This window comes from Rhipicephalus sanguineus, chromosome 4 (genome assembly GCF_013339695.2).
Source record: "Rhipicephalus sanguineus isolate Rsan-2018 chromosome 4, BIME_Rsan_1.4, whole genome shotgun sequence".
NCBI lineage: Eukaryota > Metazoa > Arthropoda > Arachnida > Ixodida > Ixodidae > Rhipicephalus > Rhipicephalus sanguineus.
In genome coordinates, this window is record NC_051179.1 from 79,972,744 (window position 1) to 79,994,072 (window position 21,329).

General features: G+C 44.1%; 1 protein-coding gene across 1 annotated transcript in view; it reads right to left on the reverse strand.

Annotated features, from left to right (window-relative positions):
- Window positions 1–2,171: 2,171 nt before the first annotated feature.
- LOC119390292 (calphotin) overlaps window positions 2,172–21,329 on the reverse strand; it is an 806,323-nt gene continuing 787,165 nt past the window's right edge. Inside the window, exons 15-16 of the mRNA XM_049415248.1 lie at window positions 3,033–3,969; window positions 2,172–2,287 (exon numbers count right to left, since the gene is read on the reverse strand). Of these exons, the coding sequence (XP_049271205.1) occupies window positions 2,286–2,287; window positions 3,033–3,969 (939 nt within the window). The 3' untranslated portion in view covers window positions 2,172–2,285. The remainder of the gene's footprint in view (window positions 2,288–3,032; window positions 3,970–21,329) is intronic.

The following is a 21,329-nucleotide window of genomic DNA, read 5'->3' on the forward strand; positions in this document are numbered from 1 at the left end:
GTCTGAACACTTAAGTAGGAGAGCAATTTATAGCAACTTTCCTTGGAACCTGTGCATGAACAGCCAAGACAATCAGGCTGATTGCATGTGCGCACATTACGGCACATCGCAGACAAGCTCTCAGAATGGCACGGGTAATTTTCTTCGGTGTTTTCAATTCACTTTAAAGAACCGCAGCTGTTCAAAATTAATCCTGAGTCCCTTGCTGCTGTATGCCTCAGAATCATCGCCGTTGGGACACATCAGACCGAAGTCATAAGACATAAGACCTAAGAGTATAATATTTATCTTTTCGTAATGCAGGCGGCACACCTTATTTTAATAGCGTAGCAGCAGCTAGATGTCGGCAAACTGTAAAGGTTTACCAGATGCCTCTACGGAAAGTAGAGACACAGAAAAGTGCATAAATATGAGAGGCAATGCGCTGTTCACCTCGTGATTAGAGAAGCGGGGTGATATGCACTACAGGTCCAACACCTTTTGTAGATTTGTGCAGGTGACGGCAAATATGCGATGGACTGGTCTCAACAGCGACAATCATGCTGACTTCAGCAAGTGAAGTCAAGAAAATGGTAATTAAATTTCCGTACTTGATTTCCTGTTCACTATCTGTTTACATCTGTGTGTAAAAGTGTTGAAATAATTTGTCATATTTATGTCGTAAAGAAAAATATCTCAAATTTAGTAGAAAATAAAACACCCTGACGAGTTCTCCCTCCATTTTCCTAGATACTGCTGCTGGACCATATAGAATTCTTTGAATACAATAAGCAAATAACGTAATGACAAGTGGAAGTGTGAATTCTTGAATTAAATGCATATATTTGATTTATTTAAAGGGTAGCGTAATATATTATGACGATAGCAACTAGCGACATTGTTTTTCAAGGAACACACCGGAAGTCGTTTCAAGGATCACAAGGCTATGAACCCCAACAAAAAGTAACTGTATATAAGCGGAGGTAATGGTGCCAAGTTATGAGTTGCATGTGATGCATATGACATCGGAGCAAAAGTTTAGTAAAGGTGACGAGGATTAATAATAATATCTGGGGTTTAACGTCCCAAAACCACGATATGATTATGAGAGACGCCGTAGTGGAGGGCTCCGGAGATTTCGACCACCTGGGTTTATTTAGCGTGCACCTAAATATAAATACACGGGTCTCAAACATTTTCGCCTCCACCGAAAACGCAGCCGCCGCGGCCAGGATTTGATCCCGCGACCATCAGGTCAGCAGTCGAGCGCCATAACCACTAGACCACCGTGGCGGGGCTAAAGGTGACGAGGAATCACCTGTCAGGATGTATAATGTAAGTTAGCTGAATGAGTTCATTCAATGTACAGCCTGCTTTCAAATGGGGTTGTTGCGCGTTGACGGCCCATGCCCACTCGATCGCGGCCACCGCTATCGGGATCAAACACGCATCTTTCGGCTCAGTAGCCGGGCATCATAGCCACTTTACCGTCGGGACATCATCTGTCACATAGAGGAAAGATAATCTGCAATATGATGAAATGGTAAACTGCTAAATTGACTGTAATTGTTTGCATAGAGATACATATACCTATATGAAAAAAGAAGGTGGCACTAAGAGCGTCAAGAAAGCCAGTGTTGATCGGAGCCAATGTAGTATAACTGACAATAGCTTGGTAAAACTAAAAAGCCGTATTGATAATACCAACCTCTGTGAAAAATTCAGAGTAGGAGCCATAAGTTCTTTGTGAAAATTTTGGATGTCAGACATTAGAAGCCTAATAATACTGATTGAAGATATATTCTTAGAACTATCATGAATGACGATGTTTGTGTTGTGCAGTCATACCATATTTGTAGGCTGAAGCAACCGGTGCATGGATATTTATGGCTTATATATAACATCGTAATCTCACTAAAACTTTAACCGTTCGCGTTCGGGAAATGCGCGTTCGGCATGCTTTGCTCATGTGTGCAAAACGGCACTCTTTTTTATTTAGAGAAAGGCCATGTTTTAAACTTAGTGTCACTGGCAATAGAATAGCCTTACTATGGGATTGATATTTGGCAATTAAGCTGGCACGAACAGTGAAGGCTGGGTCGATATTGCAGTGCTGTGGTGCTCCTTCACATATTGGTAGAAGTTATGAAGAAGATATGTTCGGGTTCAAAGAAATTGAAAACATGGAAGCGTTGTGAAACATATAACAAATAGGTTTATTTCTTTCGAAGCATCATAACTCCAAGAGAAACGTCCAGGCGATGACTTGCGTCCTTGAGAACCTCGTTGTCGGTCACAGGAAGCGTTTCTGAAAGTGCGGAGAAAGCAAGTGAAAAACAATGTAAATTGCAGTGCCTTGAGAATTATTTTTTTTTCTGAAGAGTACTTTGTCGCGGCCTTCCTCTCTTATTGGATTAGAGAACGAATTAATGATCGCTTTGTGGGCTTCAAAATAGATGTAAAATGGCATTTAAACATAATTGTACAACGAGTACATACATGTGCTCTTTGTTTCGTTTCTGAAAAAAAATGCCCCTGCAAACTATTTAAACTATTTCTGTATTTTAAATGGACGCATTTTATGTTTTAAAAGCCTACTTGTTTCATAAAATGTTTTGCTGAAGTCAATTTTGTATGAAGCGAATCTGGCGGCAACACATTTGAAAAGGGATTTTAATGTTTTCAGTGAGCACGGGACGAATAAGTTTACAAGAATTTCTGATGATAACTCATTGTGGTGAACGAAACGAGGAGTCGCGTGTTCCCTAGACTTCGAATCCAAATTCTATTGAAAGGTTCATTGAGGCGTATACAGGAGTGCACGCTCAGCTTAGCAATGGTGTTGGAAAACAGTTTTGCCCTAATCAAATAAAGTACTCGACCTAACAATTCAGCCATTGCAACAGAATGATATTTTTGTCTTAATATATATCAATTTTTGCACGGGGAATGTTCGGGTCTTCAGCGTCATGAAAATGACAGATTAGAGACACTTGCTTCACTCTTCCTTATCAAAACGCTTTTGAACTGCGAATAAAATATGGGTTGCTTACACTTCTTCTTGTGAAGGAGGGTGTTGTAGTGGTAGGGGGAGCCGAGCCCATAGCCGTAGTTGAGACCATAACCGAGGAGGCCGTGGCCATATCCATAGCTGCCAACTCCGTAACCAAGAGAACCGACGCCATATCCGTAGGCTGGGGCAGCGTGAGCGACTCCATAGGAGGCTACAGCTGGAGCAGCGTGGGCAACACCATAGGATGCCACTGCCGGCACGGCGTGGTGGACGGCGGTAGTGGCAACAGCTGGAGCAGCGTAGGCAACGGCTGGGGCAGCGTGGACGGCGTGGACAGCAGGAGCGGCGTAGGCAACTCTAGCGACCGCGGGCGCAGCGTGGACGGCGGTAACTGCTGGTGCAGCGTAGGCGACCCTAGCGACAGCTGGTGCAGCGTAGGAAACGGCTGGGGCAGCGTGGACAGCGTGGACAGCATGGACAGCGGGCGCAGCGTAGGCAACCCTGGCAACAGCTGGGGCAGCATGGACAGCGGTCACAGCGGGAGCAGCGTAGGCGACCCTGGCGACTGCTGGAGCAGCGTAGGAAACGGCTGGTGCAGCATGGACAGCGTGGACAGCGGGAGCAGCATAGGCAACCCTGGCAACAGCAGGGGCAGCGTAGGCGACCCGAGCGACTGCTGGCGCAGCGTACGAAACGGCTGGTGCGGCGTGTACTGCGGTCACAGCTGGGGCCGCGTGCACAGCAGCCACGGCTGGTGCGGCGTGAACCGCAGTTGCGACGGTGCGGACAGCGGGAGCTGCGACGGCGTATCCTGCTCCGGGGGCGTATCCATATCCGTAGCCTAGGCCGTATCCACCAAGACCGTAGCCGTATCCGGCGAGACCAGCATAGCCTAGACCGTGACCGAGGACGTGTCCGCCTCCGACGTAACCAGCAAAGGCGCTGGTGGCCAGGGCGAGGATGATAGCGGCGCGAATCTGCATGGACACAGAATTTTAAAACCTCACAAATACACTTTCTCTACCACCATATTTCTTATTCTTGAAGATATATGCTACGTAGCTTTATAACGCGTGATCGCTTGGCAAGGCCTATGTCCATGTGAATAGGTGAGTGGACTAGTAGACAAATTATGACGGTTTTCTATCATAGGAACTTCGTGAGCAGAGGTGAATATAGTTTAGTTTTGACTGCTGCATAAAGTTTGCATTTCTGGCGCAGGCATCTCGCAGCGTCGTGGCCTATATGCAAACGTTGAAAAATATTTCTCGGAGCAGTTGGCCGCTGGCGTCTTGGACTGCAGGCCCAACTACACCGGAACCGCTGTCGAATAGCGGCTGGTCAAGTTCTTCGCCTAATCGATCGACAGCGCAAGGTGTGCGCGAATGCCTATTTTGTTTATTTTTATAACTTCAATAATGAAGTAAGCAGGGAGACGGGGTTGGTTCAATGCTAATACCGATGCGAGAGCAGCTATTGATTGACGGCTTGCAAGGAAGTTATTAAGCCTTAACTTATGTTTTCATATAAGCTGACTGTAATGCTGTAGCGGCTGTGCTTCTGTGATTTAGTTGCTGAAGTTATGCTGGTATTTTTTTACCGTGCAATGACTTCATGTGTAACATGCGCAGTAAAAAGCGATGCTACGGAAAGCGCCATCATATCGTTATGGCCACCTGTGTAGATGCTACAACCCTCAGTGTATCGCTGCGTTATTTTAGTGAATGGCTCTTGTTTCTCTGCAAGCTTTTTTTGTTAGCTTTCCAAAGCTTCGCATTGCAGAGTTACGTAGCTGTACTGCTGAATAGTTATCAATGTTTTATTTTCGGAAACAGCCACTCGGCAATTTGAGATTTGTGTTCAAGATATTCACGTCTTTATGCTTCAATATCTGGAGATAATGGTTCGTAGCGCGTCTACTTCTTGTACATGCAACATGCCTTCTACTAAATACCGGCGAAGCAGAACAACAAGAGACGAATTAGAAGCGCTCAAGAGAAAGGAATGACGCAGCTTATTATTTGGGGCCGAGATATAATATGCGTGAATGTTTTGTTCAGACCTTGTGTTGGTGAAATTGTACGTAGAGCAATCGCTGACCTCAGGAAGACATTTAGCAATAGCGTTGAAAAAGCCTGTAATTATGGGAACGGAAAATTTTTACTTAACGGCAAAGAAGACGGAGCCGTATGCCTTGGAAATATTGCATGTTGTGGTTTAATTATATTGCTCCATGGATATGCATCTCTTGATCTCTAAGGGAAGAATGCTGCCTCGGACTGTTCACGTTTACCCTGATGACGACGTGCTTTTTGGTAATAGCGAGGACGGAGATAGAAAAATCACTAATTGGTAGTTGTCATTCTCGGAATAGTTTAATTAAGATGTGTGCCCTACACGCGAAGTTACGTTCCTTTGAATGCCGTGTTAGTTGTCTGCCGTAACGAAATATGGTTTTGGAAAATGAGTTCAGTAAGCGTTGCTAAATTAGTTAAAATGTTCAATCCATGCTAAACGAGCTTCGCAACTTCCGTCATTTAAAGCGGTTCTTGAGCGAAAAAGAAGTGATCCAGTTTGCTGTACGTATATAAATTTTGGATATCAAAGCAACTTATGCTGAGAATTATACGGCGAGGGAAGCAGGGCCGGTGGAGAACGCTTACCATGGTGTCTGTTTCTTCAAGGAGAATGAGCTTCTGAGAGAACAATTGCAGAGCGCCTCCTTATATACGGAATTTCCCGTGGAAAAAAAAGCAGGCCGAGGGGCATTTGGGCGGGGCGCAAACTCTGGCCTCTGTCAACACACGGCAAACCCGTCTTCCGGAGGAGCAAGGAAAGAAGAACGAGCATTGGATTGTGTAAATCAAGGGAGAGAAGCGCCGGAAAAGTAAACATCTACACCAAAGATCGGTTCTATAGATTCCCCTTGTAAGCCCTTATCAGAAACGTTTTTTTCTTTCGTTTCTTTGTTTTCCACTGCAGGCGCCTGTTCTGCTATCTGTCACCTATTCATCAGGGTCGTGTGCACTTCCACACAGCATTCACGTAGTGCGGCGCAGTTCACCGCGATGGCCCACTTGATGCCGCATTAATTGCCCCGAAGCTTTCTTCGTAGGTAAGGATCCGCGTGTTTGGCAGACCTCACGACGAATTTATAATTTAGCATTGGGAACACCGGCGCTTCGCCGGCGCGAGCAATCCTCCCACCGAGAAGCGGGCGCTCGCTCGCTTGGCGCGGAGTTTTACCTTGCGTGTGTAACAAACAGTGCATACCGTTATCGCTTACGTTAATAGGCACGACGGATTTGCTTTCTTACAGAGCACGGTTCTTCAAACACTTTAAAGATGATAGTTTGTTATCGGTGTCTCTATCACGAGGAGGTCTTCGCCGCCGGTGTATGGAAACGCGCACGAAGATCGTTAACCTGCAAAACAGCGTGCGCCTTAACGTCCATATAAATTTGGTTATTTGTTATTCCCCATTTGTCGTCATGAGCGTACTTCTTGGCTTTGTAGCATAGCGATAACGGTTGCATCAACGCCTAAGGGTTCATTCAAAAGACATATTTTGACTGGCGAGCAACGAGATCTTAGTGACTAAGCATTACGAAGTAATGGGCGAATTAAAAAAAAAGACACATTTCCTATTGTCAATACCATTTACTCTGGGCACCGATGCAAATGATGTTGATTCTAGGAAATCGCTGAATTTTTTTTCTTACGAGCGACTATAACGTAAGATATTTTTGTGAGTGCGGGCCCAAGCTAGTATGCTACATTCGACTGCCCATGATTGACATGTTTATCATAAAGTAACCATGCTTTGAAGTCGTGTTTTGAAGGACCATTTTGTCTAATAGCGTCCAGCAATCATATTGATATTCATGAGAAATATTTTGTGAGTATAGTAAGATGGCATGTTTGAGATAGCGCGTAGCGCTTATTGTGAATAGCAGCAACAATACTGTGATTATGTTTCATGTGTTTACTCTTGGTGTGTTAACCCTGCATCCATTATTCAGCGTTTTTCCCTGCTGTGGAACATCCCCCATTACAGCATTACTTTTCGGCGATTTGTAGTGTCGTAAAAATAAATAAATAAATAAATAAATAAATAAATAAATAAATAAATAAATAAATAAATAAATAAATAAATAAATAAATAAATAAATATTTTGCATTCAGTTAAACTTGAATGTTGTACCACTCACCAATGATTCAGGACGGTTGAGAGCCAGACAGAAGCGCACTCCCTTAAACACCGTAACTTACGGTAGCTACAAAGTCAGCGAGCCATTGACATCGCGGAAATTAGGTGGCGTTCCGGCACGCTAAGTTCACCGGGCCATCAAGATGACCCATGGCGATGATACGCTGGCGGCGATGGGGAAAGTCGCGTGGCCTGCGGCACACATCTTTGGGGGCTTGCGCAAATGGGCACAGCATTGCCTGCCAAGCCGTTTCAGTCGCCAGAGTATTAAGTGCAGCCATCATAACAACCTCACTAGTGTGGTCGATGTCCACTAGACCGTAGGGTGCCTGCTGTATCGCATTAAAAGCAACATAGCCTTTGTAACTGAATATACTATAAGTTTGAAAAAACTTGTGTTCGCTAAAACCTTTTGATTAGAACAAGGCTTCATAAGAGACAGTATTTACTACACTCCTATTTACGGCCGCACGAAAATAATGGGGCCAGTATAGGACATCAATGAATTACTTTTGTGTTACTTACGTTGCGGTTTTATTGAGGTTGAACAGGTGGAAAACAGGGGTAGCAGGCCTGGCTTTTTAAAGGCGTTCGCTTCCGTCCTGCAGGGGCGGTTAAATCTCAGTAAGGATATTTGCACGCTGTGGTGAGGTTGTAGAAATACAGTAACGAAATGATTTGCGAACCCTCTGAATGGTCGAACTTGTGCCCAGCCAAGCAAGTAACACTGTGCAAGGACTGTAAAGCGACACTACAGTGGCTCACAGTACATTGACAGCAGCCGTCGCTCGTCGAAACTCCCACTTTCCGATCTAACGCGTCGGTTATTCGCGCACGAGTCAATGTTTTATTTGGCGTTCGCGGTCAAACCAGAATGTACGAAATTATTCGCGTCGCGCGTGCACTCTCATTAGAATTATTGAAAAAAGTCGAGAAGATTCAGATGCGTCCAGGCGCGGCTTCCACCAGGCAATGACAGGTGTAACAGCTTCAGCCAGCGAAAACAGGCCGCAGTGATAAACATGCAAACAATCAGGAAGTGTATTAGTTCTCTAAACGTTCCTGTTTTCTTGACTAGCAGCATAAGAAATCCCAGTTACAGTGGGAGCTCCATAGACGCCCACGTGTTCACGCTAGAAATTAGGTGGATGTACTAACACACGAATATCTATTTTTATTCTATTTGCGAAACTATCAGGGCTTCTTCTGCAAATATTGTAGAAGAAAAAGGCAAAAAAAGATGTCGCTGGGATCCTTATGCATTCGCCTGATGTGACTCGAAGGCGAAAGGCATCTGGTGCGGCTACCTTACCATGTACTTTAGAGAGCTGCACTTTTATATTCTATTCCATTTAGTCAAGTGAACGTTGGAAAGACGAAGTGAGGGCGCAGCTTGCGCGCCTCGATCCTCTAGGTGGTCATGTGACTTTTTGTCACACGACGGAGCCTTCTCATAGGCCGCTTAAGGCTTTCGCCTCAATACTGATGCTACAAGAATGAAACGCGGCATCACAAAATACGTAAAATACGAACTGACCAGCCAGCAAATAGGTTAGAAAATCTCGGAAGAACAGAAGTCAGAGACATGTAGTGATTACTTAAAAAGTCACAGCTTCACTGGAAGGGCGAAGCAATGAAAGCGATAGCAACGAATTGGAATGTTATGCGAAGAAAGACTATCAGCTCACTCCTTTAAATGCGACCGCTGCAGTTAGCGAAGTGACCTTCGTACTTTCTATGGCTTCTACGCATACATTGCGATAAGAGCACAACAAGCACTAATCAATGGGTCACCTTTTGAACCTCCCTTTAGAGATAAGCGCATGGCCACTGGCGACCACGCCCTGTGAAAAAAAGTGCGGGAGCCCTCCGGCTCCTATAGACGTGCTGGGCGATGCCCTTTGAAGCGGGCCTTTTGGCCCTTCGCGCCACTTTGCTGGTGATAGGAACAGGCCTCTGCCACGCTGAAACACCTCTGAAATGGGCCTACCAAAAATGGTAAATGATGTATATCAATGCCTCGGCGTTAGTAGCTGTAGTGTGTTGCGTTGTGGCCGAAGACTAACACGTCACGTGGCAGAGCGAGTTGTTGCGGTTTCGAATCCCGGGTAGCGTGTTTCTTAAAAAAATTCCTTCACGGCTATTTTAACAGTCGAACTGTTTAAGCTAGCCAATTCCCTGCGAGGCGTTCACAAAAACTCGGCCGAGCATGCACGACAGGAATTGGGCAAGCCCCAATACCGTGTAGAGCAAGTGCGACGGAAATCGAAGACATTAGAGGGAGAGAGCGGAGCGAAGAAGAGTGAAGGCGAGCGGTGGGCAAGGATGTTGGAGCCTGGGTTGGGATAGAGTAAAGCCTGGTAAAACGAGTGCTCAGGCAAGGAGCCCGGAAGAAGGAGGGAGGCGAAAGTAAAGCGAAAGCTCCGCTCGGGGAAGTGCAGAGGAGGAAGAAAAAGATGATGAGAGATGATAATTGGAGAGGAGGAGAAATAAGTAAAACAAAAAAAAAGTTCTTGGCGTGGCTGGATTCGAACTGGGCACCCACGGTCTCAAAGGGAGCGTCGCAACCAGTCGCCTATCCAGGCACGGTCGCGGAGCAAGCATTTAGGGAACCATTGATTGCGTTGCTTTGTGCGACAGAACGAGATAAAGAGACAGAAATAAAAATAAATATAACAAGAATGAAAGGCAGAAAGAAAGAGAAACAGAGAGAAAGAAAGCATAGGATAGCCAAGTGGTAGTGAGGATGAGGGCAAGATTGACGTCAAGGCAACTGTCCTCATATATATCTTATTTTGCTTAAAGGTACCTTGAAGGCCCCATGGGGAGCATTGAGTAAGGGGAGCATCAGAGAACAAGCGAAAATAAAAGAAACCTGATACATGAGTGTGAAAAGTGACTACAATTATAGTGTAATGTGATAGCAAGATTGTGTCATAAATTTAATTAAATGCCAAAACAATACTAAGAATACCCAGAAAAAGAATACAAATAGGACTCACGGTTGCAAAAGGAGAGGCGCATTGCTGGCATAAATTAAAAGAATATATATATATATATATATATATATATATATATATATATATATATATATATATATATATATATATATATATATATATATATATATATACATATATATATATATATATGCTTGACTGCTGACCCGAAGGCTGCGGAGGCCACATTTTCGGTTGGATTGAGGTTAAAAGGCTAGAGGCCCATGTAATCAGATTTAAGAGCAAGTTAGTGAATCTCAGTTGGTCGGAATTTCCGGTGACCTAAACTACGGCATCCCTCGTAATCATATCGTGTTTTTCGTACGTTAAACCCCATCAATTAATATTATTTAGAACGTTGACCACTGCTCAAATGGCAGCCGCGTCAAAAATTACGGATTCCGTAGCAATAAGGTTGCTGGCAGGGCACGGTGCCTAAGCGTCGATTGGTACCCACCTAACGCGCTAAAATTTGCCAGCATGTCGGACGCGTCCAGATTAACATGTATTGCATAATTCAACCTTGAATCATTGCTTTGATGGCACCTTTAAATGAAGCTTCGAAAGCAAATCGTACCATTATTTGTATGCTTCTAACACTACAATGTGGAAAGGAGGTTGTACACCCTAGTCCATACAATGTATAAACGATGGACGAGGAAGTAATACTAAGACGTCTTCAACCAGATTTCGTGCGTTGACGGCGACGTGTGAGATAAAACCTACGCTACAAGATATGAGTGTGCATGGAGGACCTGCCAGAAACTGAAGAGTCTTCACCACGTGGTAACTGGTTGTCTTAGACCTTATGATTCCGATGTACAAAAAGAAATGAAGAAGGAACCGGAGCAGGCCTCGGAAAGTCTCAAGTTCCAGTGTTCGCAGAGGGCGAAAAAAGCAACCGCGGAAAGTTCCAGCTTCAAACACTGGAGTGGAGCTACTAACCTCTGCGTTAAGATCCCATGGCGGCTATCATGGTGGCCGCCACTCGCGCAATTGCACTTTCATGTATTGGCGCCCTCATCGAGGCCGAATTCCAAATCAAAATATTCTTCAAGTAACCGAAGACTATTCCTTTGTGTACTGCTAAAATTCAATAAAATTAAATGCTGTTTATACCATGTGGCCTTGCCTTGCCAGGTACCACGTTATCAATCTTCTGCAATAGTTCTTGCTCCAGCTGACACGTAGTGGTCAGCAGCCTATCGACATCATTATGTTCATTTCAAAATATGCGGCGGCCAACGGCAGGTAACGTTCGCGGTGCATTCGGATGGGTCTCGCGCTGTTCCGTTTCGCTCTAAATGTTTCGAGCCACTACCGGCCGACACACTCGCTTTCGTTCAGTTTGTTTTGACTCGTTAAAATACTTTCGCGAAGCGCATTCAGCTGATCCAGCTTTCACCGGATGAAACTCTTTTCAAGCCAGATAATATACGGACCGGTGAGTAAAAACTCACTGCTTCAGTTTTTTTACCAATAACTTTGTGTGGGTGTGACACAGATGCGACGCACTGCAATACTAAAAGAAACCGTCTTTTTAATCAGATATATTCTTTTTTGTCTGCCCCAGCCGCGTGGTCTAAGTGACAAAGAAACAGCTGTGTGCAATGGGCAAGACACCTGTTACGTGACACGCCTTGTAAAGAAGCTAGCCCGAGTGGTACAACACGCATTATAAGGCACGTTTACATATATGTATAAAAAACTGGTTTTTACTTGTTCACTATGTTTATATGTTTACTTTTGCAAAATTTCATATTGATTAGCTTATCAATATCTGGTGATGCCATCACTTGTTTTCCCAGGACTGTCATGCAACGACACGATGACTATTCCCGAACATCCACTCTGAAAGTGCGGTGAGACATGTAAACGTCTGCTGCAAGGGGTCACATTGAACCTCACCCTTGCAATGCTGGATTTGTGAATGGTTTACCAGGCATCTCATGGAGGGTTGCTTACAATCGTCCACAAGCATTAGCTGTCTACTGTGTCATGCAATTTACACTGCACTAGCATTGAAATTGAACACTAGCTCCGTGCGTTAGCTACATCACGTGGAATTGCTGAGCTCAGCGACGCAGGTTTTATTGCCAGCCACGGTGATCACATTTGAATGGGGCGAAATGCAAGGACAAGCGTGTGCTTAGATTTACGCCTGAAGTTCAGGGAAAGACGAAAGCTTGAAGAGACGAAAAATTTGTGAACATGAGGTTTCGCTGGAGCAAATGTTTCTATAAGCAGTCTTGTCTTTTTCAAGGCTACAGCTGCGTTTGTTTTAACTCCAGGACGTCAGAATCAATCTAAAGTTGTCCACTACTGTATGACTCATAATCATATCATGGTTTGCATGTGATCATTCGAAATTATAAATATAAAGGTAGACATATTCGACAGAAATTTGTGTGGCTCGGTAAGATTATAAGAATAAAAAAGACTCTCCAGTCACGTTCAGTCTTCAGTTTGTTATTGCGGCAGACTCTCCGGCCACGTTTAGTCTTTAGCTTTTATTGCGATAGCAATTATATGGGCACTCTCGGCGGGGTTTTGCCACCGCCGTCGTCGTTGCCGTCACCGTCATGTCGCATATATATATATATATATATATATATATATATATATATATATATATATATATATAAGGAAAACAAATGAGAAAATAATTCCCAAGCGCGCTACAGGAGAGTAGAACTTACTCTCTAGCTCCGCAACGCTCCGCGTTAGCCAACTCTGCCACACGCCACGCATCTGCCAGTGAGCTATTTATATATACCGTTTACCGCTGGTGGTAAGCAGATCCGGAACTGTTCCAAAAGCCAGGTGAATTCATGATTCTAAAAGATTTTCTCCAACTTAACACAACTCAACAGTATTCTCGCAGCAGATCAGGAGATGCTTCAGCGTGTTCTAACACCCGAGATGTTCTAACACCCGCGTAGGAAGCAACGCTCCTAGATTTTCCATTTTAATGTTGCCCGTGAGACGCGCACGAAAAAGTGGCCCCTTTCTGTACCCACTTGCAGTGAGGAACACCGAGCACACAATATGTCGGACGCCAACGCGCGGCACGTGCCGCAAAGGGGTTAGTCAACGCGCCGCAGTTTTCGAAAACGAAAAATAGATATTCAAGAGCTTTCGGTTGTCCAGAGTCGACACTTCCAGCGCGCTGCTCAAACGCGAAGTAACAACTGTGACGGCTGTAAGTTCGCGCTTGTTCTGCGTATACCTGTGCGTTCTTTTCGAGCGTCCTTCTTTGTGTTTGAGCAGCGCGCTGCAAGTGTCGAGCTGTGACATATGTTACTTCGCACTCATCCTGTGTGTGTTTTTCTCGTGTGCCCTTTGTGCTTGAGCGCCACGCAGCAAATTTCGAGCTGCTTGTCTTTCTACGTGTGACATTCCAATTTATTGCTATCGCATTCACTGTTTCGCCCTAGCGACGAAACTGTGACTTTTGAATTAAAAAAAAACTAAGAGAACGAACGGGTCACAATACGTAGGGTCACTTTTCTTTAAATTATAAATTACATTATAAAACGAAAATCACGGCAGTGAGAGGAATAACGGCATTTCCGACATTTAGTTGTGCCTTGTAAGACAGTTTGCAAACTACGCTCAAACCTGTTTTGCCTTAGTTAACTTTGTTTAGATCGTAGAAGTTTACAAATAGATACGGCGAAGCTTTACAAGGCTGTGTTGAATTACATTAGCCTTTGCACATATGTTCAATGGGCTCCTTCAAATCATTTACAGCTAATAAACAAATTGTAAATGTGACGAACACTTCTTGCAGCACATATTTACCAAGCACGTTTACGTTGTCGTGACGAGTGAAATTGTGTTCATTGAATATGGTAGTGTTTTTTTTTTCATATAGCAGAGAGACGTCCCAAATTTCTTTGAGTACACCTACGTCTGCTGTTTGATTAAATTAACATCTCAAAGTTATAGCGCCTACCACTATGAAGTGAAAGTCTGTGCACTCCTGTCACAAAAAAACCCAGGAAATCGAAGAGGTAACTTAAAACATACATGAACTTGACTTATCCACAGCCACACTGCAAGATTTTACGTATTTCTGCCGGAGTTTCTAAAAGCAGCAGATGGAATACATACCTGAGCTTCCAAGCACAAATATATGGAAAAGTAAATAACACAATAACAAGCATTCAATATATATATGACCTTTATTTTTCCAGCATTGGCACAGCTTCATATCATGCCGCACCAGTTGATTTCATGAGTGTTTGGTTGCAAAAGCGTGCTCAAGTTCTATCGACATGTCTATGTGATACAGAGATTGTGCTCGTGGCTGAGCAGTTGTTTAGTGTACTGTGCGAGCATGAAGAAAAGTGTACAATGTATGCCTAAAGCTTATTTTCTTAGAATTGTGCGTCTTGAATCTGTAAGCACTCGACCTATATCTCCGTTTCTTTAGCATTCACCTGTAGAAACTGTGCAACTGAACTATGACGAGAAACAAATCAAGTCTTAAATATTTTCTTCCAGCTATTACCTGAATATATAATACCTAGGGTATGGCTTCACGGCCGAAAATATTGCCGAGAAATTCGTGCCTACCCTGTGACACAACGCGATATTGCTTATTTGTAACATGTTCAAGGTGACATCGGGAGGAGAGAAAGATACAGAACTGTACGCATCCGCTTTTGTTTACGTCACAATTTTGGCAAAACTACAATGCTCTCACTGCGCCATTTGTGGCCGAGTGCTCGATGTTAACGGCGGCTGTCTACCTTGTGTAGGTGGACCACGCAACTGCTGCGCAACGCCGAGCTCAGCTATCGTGAAAGACGCTTGTTCTGCGCATGCTGAACCAGTTCAGCTGATTGCGAGAAAACAGCGGATCACCGATCTAGAGGCCTCGGATCTGGGCCTCTCATCTTAAGAAATCGCGCATGCTTTTCCCACTTCGCTCTGCGCTGTCAACGGCATCGACAAGTGCGGCACCCCGGGGTCCATGGTCACCTACAAGTAACTGCAGCGACGACAGGCTTGCGGGATTTGCGGCTGAAGGCTCGATGTTAACGGTGGCTGTTTACCTTGTGTAGGTTAGTGTGTGCCACCTATTTCACCACGTTTTGTACCATTTTCACTAGCTGCAAATCCCAACTCTATACAATTGCTTCTTTGCTATGGGTGTTCATGTGTGTACGTATCGCGCGCGCACAGGACGCTTCCTCGCGCGCCACGTACAACTAAAACAGCAGTTCGCTGTCTGGCTCTGGCCAACGGCGTTTTTTGGTTACTGGAGACCAGGTTGCCATTTACTTGTGGTTTTGTTCAGTGTTGCACGCATACTGCTTTGCGCCGGCGACATCGAAACAAACCCCGGGCCTGACAAAATAGAGCAGCTATTGGTTTTGGTGAAAGATATGGGACAGTCACTTGACAACTTCCAGAAAGAAACGTCAAGAAAATTGAAGGACCTTCAAATGACTATTACAGATACGAAACGATGACATTCAAAAATAAATGAACGACTTGACATCGTAGAAATCTTGCGTAAAGACGTCACAAACGTGAACGAGTCCTGCAAAAATCACACGCCCAGTTGAAAAGCCTTGAAACTAAACAGAGAGAGCAAGGGGGTTTACTGGTCGACGACCTGAATAACAGAATGCGAAGGAATAACCTGGTTTTCAATGGTATTCCGGAGCAGACAGCCGAAAAATGGAAGGACACAGAAAAAATAATTTCTGAATTTGTCACACAGCATCATGGCATTCAGCCGGATGAACTCGAACGTGCCCACACAGTAGGGCGAGTCGCAGATGATCGAGTTCGGCCGATTGTAGTGAAACTTTTGAACTTCAAAGATAAGAGTAACATTCTAAGAAACGCCTACAAGCTGCAGAAGTTATCTTCACCCCGTGTCTGGGTAGAAGAGGGCTTCTCGCCAAGGATACAGATGATAAGAGAGAAACTTCGTGATTTCGTAAAGGTAGAATGAAAGCCTGGCGAAAAGTATAAGCTGCTCTTTGATAAGGTTCTCCTGGAAAACAGATTGTACGGATTTGAAAATGCTAATGACGGCACAATTGTTGAAACACCAAGGCACGAACCACGTGTAAACACTGCTTGACGCAGGAATTGTTGTGCGCATACATTATCTCTTGTTGTATCGAATTTTCGCAGCATCTATAACAAAAAAGATAAACTTGCCACATTCGTTGAATGCTGCAGTGTGGATCTAGTTCTCGGTAAGGAGACGTGGTTAGATGTTGATGTGTCTAATGGCGAACTCGCTTTGTCCGCTAATTTCAATATCTTGAGAAAGGACAGGTCATACCAGCGAGGTGGCGGCGTAATGATTGCCGTAAAAAGTCATTTTCAGGCCCAACTATTAGACACAGACACACACTTAGATATTTTGTGGATTGTATTGCTATCGTCAGCAGGTGTAACTTGTATCGCCGGGTGTGCTATCGTCCGTCAGACGCTTCTATCGAATTTGTCGATAATTTCAACGACTCACTTAGTTTTGTTCAATGCAAACATCCAACATTACCAATAATATTAGCTGGAGATTTTAATTATCCAGGAATAGACTGGCGGACATGCACACCTATAGGTATTACAAGGAGAAATGAATGTGTAGAATTCCTTGATATGCTCTCACTATTTAACATGACACAAATGGTTCCTCTCCCTACACGCGGAAGTTCTGTTCTTTATTTATTACTCACTAACAAACCTGAGAATATGCGCGTCCATGTACTAGAATGTATTAGTGACCACAATCTTCTGCACTGCGAGGCCATGATAAAAGTCGTAAAGCCAGAAAAACAAAAGAAATTATTGTATGACTACAAATGAGCTGACGTAGAGCACCTTCTGTCTGACTTGTCGTCTTTCTCTGATAACTTTCTCACCAGCCTCCATTCTCGTGACACTAATGAAAACTGGTGAATGGTTCACCAGGAACTCTTACAACTAAAAAATAATACATTCGTACAAACAAAATCACATCTTCGACTCCCAACCCATGGTTCATCTCGCATGGCATGCGGTGCATCAACAAAAAAAAAACGCTTGTATTCTAAAGCAAGATTCTCAGGCACTGATGCCGATTGGGAAGAGTACAGAAACTATGCAAAGTTATGAGACAAAGAAATAGAAATAGCTAAAGACAATTTTTAATGAAGATTTACCTGCGCTTATAACAAACAATACTAAAAAATTTTGGAAAGTGGTAAATCCTGGGAATTGTTCTGGACAGTCACTTCATCTAACTAGAAACGATGTACTGTTGTCACCGTCAGAGGCTGCAGAAGAACTGAACTTATTCTTTGGATCTATTTTCACTGAGGAGGAGCCCATTTGTGCCAATTTAAAATTTGACTCCATTAACGCCATAATGAATGACATCGTGATCACTCCAGAAGGTATCGAATCAGCTAATGAACGCCTTGCAAACAACTCATCACCTGGACCTGATGGTATATGCCCGAAGGAACTTAAAATTACTAAGCCAGTCATATCCCGTGTTTTTGCAGCTTTATTTCAACAATCAATAGATACTGGATGTGTGCCTCACACATGGAAAATCGCTCGCGTGACGCCAATATTCAAATTGGGTGGTTCAACCATGCCAACAAATTACAGGCCCATTTCACTCACCGGCATACCTTGCAAATTACTTGAACACATCATATCATCTGCAGTAACGAAGTACTTAACCGCATCTGCAGTAACGAAGTACTTAACCGAGCATAATTACTTCATTCCTATTTAACATCGTTTTCAGCGCGGGCGTTCATGCGAAACACAATTATTCGAATTAGTTACCGACCTCCATCATGCCGTTCATGCGTCTACAATAATTGATGCCGTATTTATCGACTTTGCAAAAGCATTTGACAAAGTCCCCCACAGTCGTCTATAAAGGAAGCTAACTGCTTTAACATAAATCGAAACGTTACCAACTGGATAAATAACCTTTTGTGTACGCGTTATGAATTCGTGACTGTAAATAATTCTTCATCTGCATTGATTCAAGTTAAATCCGGAGTACCACAAGGCTCAGTACTTGGACCGATACTGTTTCTCAACTACATTAAGGACATTGCTAAAAACCTGACATCTACTGCTCGATTATTTGCCGAGAATTGTGTGATTTATAGACAGATTATTAACCGAAACGACCACACAGTTTTACAAAAAGACCTCGACAGCATTTCTCCTTAGTGCGATGAATAGTAAATGAAATATAACGCTTCTGAAACAAAAGTTATAACGTTTATTAATACTACCAACCCCCCGCTGAATTCCTATCTGATTAAGGCAATGCCAATAGAACACGTTTCATCAATAAAGTACTTAGGCGTTCACCTTTCCGCCGACCTGACATGGAATGCCTACATTGACGCAATAACCTCTAAAGCATCCAAAACACTTGGATTCATTAGATGCCACTTACATCAAGCTAACAGGAAGACAAAACTTACAGCATACACCTCACTGGTTCGGTCTAATATAGAATATGCCTCATTCATTTGCAATCCACCCCAGATATACTTAAATAAAAAACTTGAATCACTCCAAAATAAAGCTGCCCGATTCATAACGAGAAACTAATTACGTCATTCGAGCACCACTAATATGAAAGCATCACTGAACCCCACATTACTATAGAAAAGAAGACTTCTAGCACTGCTATCCCATTTTTACAAGCGTTATCATAATCATTCGTCATATGCTACCACTTACATATTGCCTGCCCATCGCAATTTTCCGTGCCTAGATTACCCTTTCAAAGTTTTAGCACCATATGCGCGCATTAACGTCTTATATAACTCGCCCCTGTTGTGTGCCATCCGTCATTGGAATGATCTACCACACGATGTTGTGTCTATAAAAAACCACGACGCGTTTGTAGAAATATTGAAAAGTTCGATTAATATTGTATAAAAAAAGGGAAAAAAAGGTATTTTATCATTTATTTTTTTTAAACCTGTACGTCTAAACCTTGTAAATTATTTTGCGTTTGATAGTGTTCATTATTATTTGCCTCGCTTATACTGGTGTTAAGAAGTGTATTTCTATTCCAAAGTAACCTCACCCACCCCCACCCTGTTTACTGTAAACGCCCCTGTGTAATGCCCGGCAAAGGCCTTTAGGTTATGTGAATAAAAAAAATGCGTCGGCGTAGCTCACGTTTCATTTCCGACTCCACACCATGCACTCACTTCAAGATCGACACAACCTGGCAAGCGCCGCATAGCTAACGGCAGAATAAGACCCTTGTCCTAAAGCTACGCTGTTAAACTCGGACGCCGCAACACATTGAGAGCAACTTTCTTTCAGCGATTTCAGTGTTCAGGTGTGGGCACATATTTGTCAGCTCTCAGACTCATTACACACGTACGGGTTGAAAGCTTTCGATGGGTATTATTGACTTGTTTGGCTTGGACCTGACTGCCTACATTGCTTGTACCAGCTTGGGCACACACAATAAACGATGCAAACCTCACTTGATTAAAGTTGTTTTTGGCAGTCGAGGCCAGTTTCGTCACCTGGCGATAACTACTACACATGCGAGCCGCGATCTAGCAACGACAAAAAATAAAATACCATAGGGAGCTAAAAGCGCAGTAGTGCGACCAGCGCGATCCAGCAGCAAAAATGCGTTTGTCTAATGATTATGATAGTACTTGCAACACCATCTCGCCTCGCACTACTGCAGTTCAGTACGCCGCCGCTACCCTTATTTCCGTACTACAGCCAAAGGTACAGTTTCCGTTCTATAAAATGGTATAGATGCTCTCTGACCGGACCCCATAGAGTTGTGCGCTCTTGACCCAGAAGCTGCAAGACCAAAAGTCACACGCTTCCTTATGCATTTCAGTAAGAAGACTCAAGGAGGAAAGTGATCTTCTTTCGATTGTATCGATAGCAGCAGCCTCCCTGCCCCCCAACTGCTTACTGTGCCCAAAGTGGTTTCGCACTGCCTCCCGGATCGAAGCCCCTCTGATCAAGTGATGGGGTCACGTGATGACGTCATCATGTGCTGCGGTTTTATGTCCCGCTATAGTGAAGTCGGGAAGGCATCACACATTTTGGCCACCAGTGACGTCATGATACCGTCGTAGGGGGACGTCATCGCGTGATGATGATTTTGCGCACCACTTCTGTTAACGTGGACGGTCACTTTTCGCGCATGATGAGACATCTGAGGTTTTCTCCTGCATAAAAACTGACGACTTCGTCCCGGGGTGCAGCAAAGGCGGAAGGCTATCTCGAATGAGTTGGCCCCCTGTCACGGGTGAAGAGAACAGGGGGACTCTCGCAATAATGAAGGTGTGCTTGCTTCACTGTCTACAGAGGATGCGTGTTTTCGAATTGCGTCACCTCCGTTGAAACGAAACAACATAATGCGACAACTCGTAACACTGTCCCTTCCTTTTCTCCAGTTTTTGAGGAAACTCTTTCAACAAGTAATTCAAAGGACACCTATGTTAGCCGCTCTCATTGCTTCTGCACGATGGTGACACGTATTGTGCGACTCTCTTTGTTGGACACGTACGTCACAAGGGACTAACGTTTTTCTTTCGGATTCGGTGATTTCAATTGGAGCTGCTGTGCCAGGCCAGGTTCTTTCTCGAGTTCTCCAGGGGCGAAAACGCCAGCCAGGACAAACTGTGGGCACACTCGGTCTCATTATCCTAACTTATTCCCGAGAACTACCAAACAGCCGAGCTACAAGTTTCTCTTGGTTTGCAAAGCAGCGCTTTGACATTCACGCAGCTGAAGCGTGTTTTTAATATTTTTGTACGGCAATCCACATATGCTTCTGTGCACTACAGAACATCGCCTTTCGTTGGAACTTTGTGTTCATCGCAAGAATTTAAGGAGTGCAGAAAGCCCGAGCATTATTTCGGGAGCCATGCCCCGCCACCGTGGTCTAGTGGTTATGGCGCTCGACTTCTGACCCAAAAGTCGCGGGATCGAATCCCGGCCGCGGCGGCTGCATTTTCAATGGAGGCGAAAATATTTGAGGTCCATGTGCTTAGATTTAGGTGCACGTTAAAGAAACCCAGGTGGTCGAAATTTCCGGAGCCCACCACTCCGGCGTCCCTCATAATCATATCGTGGTTTTGGGACG